Genomic DNA, 319 nt, shown 5'->3' on the forward strand with positions numbered 1-319 from the left:
ACATTCAGAACTCAGATCTTAGAGATCTAGACACCCAGAACATAGATCTTAGAGATCTAGACATCCAGAATTTAGACCTTAGGGATCTAGAAATTCAAAACTTAGGTCTTAGGGATCTAGACACCCAGAACTTAGGTCTTAAGGATCTAGACACCCAGAACTTAGGTCTTAGGGATCTAGACACCCAGAACTTAGATCTTAGGGATCTAGACACCCAGAACTTAGGTCTTAGGGATCTAGACACCCAGAACTTAGGTCTTAGGGATCTAGACATCCAGGACTTAGGTCTTAGGGATCTAGACACCCAGAATTTAGACCT

The 319-nt window shown here is 42.3% G+C and overlaps 1 protein-coding gene across 1 annotated transcript; it reads left to right on the forward strand.

Moving 5' to 3' along the window:
• Nucleotides 1–3: 3 nt before the first annotated feature.
• On the forward strand, nt 4–285 carry LOC108578325 (the record flags this gene model as incomplete). Its single annotated transcript, XM_017941632.1, has 1 exon — nt 4–285. A coding segment is annotated over one exon (282 nt), but the record flags the coding sequence as incomplete, so codon positions are not given.
• Nucleotides 286–319: the final 34 nt, after the last annotated feature.

This window comes from Habropoda laboriosa, unplaced genomic scaffold, assembly GCF_001263275.1.
Source record: "Habropoda laboriosa isolate 0110345459 unplaced genomic scaffold, ASM126327v1 C5844811, whole genome shotgun sequence".
Lineage (NCBI taxonomy): Eukaryota > Metazoa > Arthropoda > Insecta > Hymenoptera > Apidae > Habropoda > Habropoda laboriosa.